Source organism: Vicia villosa, unplaced genomic scaffold (assembly GCF_029867415.1).
Source record: "Vicia villosa cultivar HV-30 ecotype Madison, WI unplaced genomic scaffold, Vvil1.0 ctg.003467F_1_1, whole genome shotgun sequence".
NCBI lineage: Eukaryota > Viridiplantae > Streptophyta > Magnoliopsida > Fabales > Fabaceae > Vicia > Vicia villosa.
In genome coordinates, this window is record NW_026706213.1 from 77,022 (window position 1) to 81,667 (window position 4,646).

General features: G+C 38.7%; 1 protein-coding gene across 1 annotated transcript; it reads right to left on the bottom strand.

The window, feature by feature from the left end:
- Positions 1 to 2,681: 2,681 nt before the first annotated feature.
- Positions 2,682 to 3,973, bottom strand: LOC131641041 (protein TAB2 homolog, chloroplastic-like). Its single transcript, XM_058911366.1, has 4 exons — positions 3,917 to 3,973; positions 3,329 to 3,500; positions 3,091 to 3,234; positions 2,682 to 2,974 (listed from the first exon to the last, which is right to left on the bottom strand). Exons 1-4 carry the CDS (start codon positions 3,971 to 3,973, stop codon positions 2,715 to 2,717), a joined length of 633 nt encoding a protein of 210 aa, XP_058767349.1. The 3' UTR covers positions 2,682 to 2,714.
- Between the last annotated feature and the right edge of the window lie 673 nt (positions 3,974 to 4,646).

The following is a 4,646-nucleotide window of genomic DNA, read 5'->3' on the forward strand; positions in this document are numbered from 1 at the left end:
CCTTCAGGGTATCCCATGAACATGCATTTCAGAGCTCTAGGTTCGACCTTGTCTTGCCTAATGTGAGCATAGGCTATGCAGCCAAATACTCTCAGTTTGTCGAGATCTGGTGGATGTCCTGACCAAACCTCTTCAGGTGTCTTCATATCTAACGCTGTTGAAGGACATCTGTTTATCAGATATGTTGCTGTCGAAACAGCCTCAGCCCAGAACACCTTCTTTAAACCGGCACTAGTCAACATGCATCTGACTCTTTCCAAAATAGTTCGATTAAACCTTTCAGCCAAACCATTTTGCTGTGGAGTACCTGCAGTAGTTCTATGCCTTGCAATACCAGAGGCAGCACAAAAGTTGTCGAATGCCTCATTGCAAAATTCAAGGCCGTTGTCGGTTCTCAACCTCTTGACCTTTCTGCCAGTCTGATTTTCAACCAGAGTCTTCCAGCTTTTGAAATTCTCAAAAGTTTCATCCTTAGTCTTCTGGATGAATACCCATAATTTTCTGGAAAATCATCTACTATGGATAGGAAATACCTTGCCCCAGAATGTGATGCACACCTTGCAGGCCCCCAAAGATCAGCATGGATGTAATCAAGGGATCCATGTGTTCTATGTTTGCCTTTGTTGAACTTCACTCTACAAGATTTTCCAAGTACACAGGGTTCACAAAATTTCAGCTTTTCGACTTTGTCTCCACCAAGCAGATTTTGTTTCCCTAATTCGACCAGACCCCTTTCACTGACATGGCCCAATCTCATGTGCCAAATTTCTGTCTTCGACAAAGGTTTCGTGGATGCAACATTTGTCAAACCACTTACAACTTCAGCCTCAAGGGTATACAAGCCTTGTTTCTTCACGCCTCTCAAGACTTCCTCCGAACCCTTCATGACTCTTAGGATACTTTTCTCTCCTTGGAAAACATATCCTTTCTTGTCGAATTCACCAAGAGAAAGCAGATTTCTCTTCAAATCAGGAACATACCTGACTTCAGTCAACAACCTTATTGACTCATCATGGAGCTTGAATCTAACAGATCCAATACCTGCAATCTTACAAGCCTTATTGTTTCCCAGCAATACTGATCCACCATCTTGATCACATAATTCCTCGAACAAGTCTTTGTTTAGAGTCATGTGCCAAATGCAACCTGAATCCATAATCCACTCCTTCTTAGAGTCACTGCTTGAAACCACAAGAACATCAGATGATTCGAAATCATCTTGAACAATGGCAGCGTTGCCATTATCCTTCCCTCCATGATATTTCAGGCGTTCAGGGCACACCTTTCTTGTGTGACCCTCCTTCTTACAATGGTAGCATCGAATGCCAGATGCTTCGCCACTGTAAGACTTCGACTGACTTTTTCCTTTCTTCTTGTCGAGCTTACCATCCTTTCGTAAGAGTTTTCCTTTAACGGCCAAACCTTCGCCAACAGTCGAAGGTTTATGCTCCTTACGTTCATTCAAGTCCTTAGAGTACAAGGCTGATTGAACTTCTTCAAACGTCAGGGACTCCCTTCCATACAAGAGAGTTTCTTTGAAGTGAGCATGTGATCGAGGCAAAGCGCACAATAGTAACAGCGCTTGATCTTCATCATCAATCTTTACATCGATATTTTCAAGATCAAGAATCAGCTTGTTGAACATATCCAACTGCTCAGCCAACACTTTGTCTTCAACCATCTTGAATGAATACAAAGCCTGCTTCAGGTAGAGTCGATTTACCAGCGATTTGGTCATATAAAAACTTTCAAGTTTCACCCATAACCCTGATGCAGTCGTCTCTTTTGATACCTGCCGAAGAACCTTATCACCAAGGCTCAAAAAAATTGCGCTGTGTGCTTTCTCGATCATATTTGTCTTCTCCGCTGCCGTTAATGCAGCATTCATGGCTGCCTCTCCCTTCAATGCTTCCAAACAACCCTGCTGAACCAGTAGGGCTTTCATCTTCAAGCGCCACAGACCAAAGTCATTCACTCCGGTGAACTTTTCAATCTCATACTTTGTTGAAGGCATCTTTTCCACGCTCACCGCACCAATTTTTTGTGAATTCAATGCCAAGAACAAAGTATAAACCAAAGAAGAATAAAGGACAAGGAAGAAGAAGAACACACGAATTGGTTATAGCTGCTATTCTTTTACTTTCTCTTAAAACAAGATTACAAGTTTACAAGAATAACAAATAACCTCTCTCACCCTAAATTAGGATTTGCAGCTTAGCAATGATGAGAGACTAGTATGCTATTTATAATAAAACCTAACACACTAACTAATGGGTTTTTTCCACAAGGCCCATTACACAAGCCAACTTAATAAACAAGCTAACTTAACAAATTAGGGTTTAAACACTAAAACCTAATTTAACATGCTAACAACCCTAGCATCTTCGACACAAGCATGTGAACAACCTTCGACATCATGCTTAACCCTGTCGAACCAAGAAGCTACCCTTCGGCCATACTAGAGTTCGATCCAATATCTCACAGGTTGAATGTAGGCAACTCTTGCCCTTTATGTAGATTTCAGCTACCTACTAGTAGCACAAATGAATAAAAACTGTTTTTTCTGTGATGTTGAATGAATGTGTTTATTTTTACTCAATCAATAAGTGTTTATTAATATTTAAGATTCTTAGTATAAATCACATGCTAAAAAAAACTGAAAAAAATTGTTATATTTTTGTTCTGTGAATACTGTGTCGCAATAATTTGCATGATTATACAGGTGGAGTAGGTAAGTCTAGCAAAAGCCAGAAGCCAACACAATTTTCAGAATCCAACTCATCTTGGATTGCAAGGAAATGCAAACCTCCAGAAGCTTTCTTGGCTGCTTCCCATGCTTCAGCTTCTGTAGTCGATGTAGGACTTTTCTTATACGTCGCGTATACATATCGAGTTGATATCGCAACTGAAAGAGTCAGATTAGCGCGAGCAGTGTCTGCTTCAATGGCGCAGAGATCCAATCCATTCATAAAAGCTGTGACAGTAAGCGGTTACAAGAAGCATACTCAGCTACGATATCGTCTCATACATCAAAAGTGCATTCGAGTGATTTAGTTAAACGCTTATATATGAAAAATGAAGTTTCTTTACCTGATAATATTTTAGCACGAGAAGATGCAACAGCGAGTCCTGGGATCAACGTCTTCTCGTCAATTTCAATGCCTAATAAATCAAGATCTAGCCCGGAACCATAGCCAAATCTTTCTTCTGAGGCCGAAGCCTCCTCTCGGACAACTTTAAAATAGATAACTGACAGTAAAATGAGACAACTATAAACTATGTAATGTGATTATGAAAAAAGGACATAAAAACCGGCAAATCTCTATACCTGAGTAAGGCAACTGAACAAACGCCCATATTTCACCAAAAAGATATTCGGGAAGTTTCGTGGGAAAGGGATTGTCTAATGGCAAAAGAGGCTTGGATTCCTTTTGAAATCCAGGATGTTTCGTACATACAGTCTTGTAACGTTCCTCTAGCCATAAAAGTAATGACAAACACTGAAAGGATCAAATGAAGCACATAAGATATACACCAGTGCAACTCTGAAAAGGAAATAGAACCCAAATGAAATAGGATCGCCAAAAAATTCTTGATTTTTTAAATCTTTTTCGTGTGCAATAAATGCATCTTAAAACATTTGAATGCTTGAATTTTTTATCTTTTTCGTGTGCAACAGTTATCTGCCACAGTATGCAATCCTGAAAGCATCATCCTTTCTTCTGGTGGCCCAGTTGTCGTGTTCACACTGATTCACAGACTCGAAACATAAGCACACCATAGGGAGTATAGAACAACTAATAATGACAACAATCAACCAATTGTAGTGTTCTTAAATGTTTGAAGAATTCATGTGCGAACAAAACATGTTACACATAGAAATTGTTCTAATGCACGATATGCAGTCATCTCAAACCAGCTTCGGTTTCTTTTTAGACATGTTCTTTTCGCCAAAGGTTTGATCAATGTGCATCATTATACTCCTATATACATCACAGGCTTATTTAGTAAAGTCATAAGCCTAAGAGTTAAACAATTTTGCAACAAAAATTTACAGATGCAACATTTGAGACCAAGATTAGATGTAGCACTGCACCATGTCTGCTATTATTCTTTTTCAACCGCTGCAAGTTCAAACCACCTCATATGTTATTCGGTTGAATTTAAAGCATAGTCAAACTTGTGTCAATAACATGGAAAGATTATGGTAGTTTGCAGTATGATCAGTCTAAACTCGTGAATCCAATTCCTTAATAATGTGAACATGACTACAATATTTTCTGGATTATTGGAAATATCAAATCATGTTGAATCTATCGTACCAGTGCCGACGCTCACATTATCCAATAATAAGAACTGAAATATGCTCATGCATTGTGGAAAGGTATGCTTTTCCCCTCCAACAATGAAAAATATGAAAGAAAGATAATCAAAGCATCATTAAGCTGATATATAATCCCAAGTGTGTCCAGAACCTCTAAAACCACAATATATTAACTCTAACTCTCCTTGATTCCTAAATTATGAATATATCCATCTATCAATCTTAAACCCTACTTTCTCACAGTTCAATCTGTGTTTATCTCCTCACAATGCATAAAATTCAATCCTATTTATAAACAAGGATTTAGAAGAAAAATACAAAA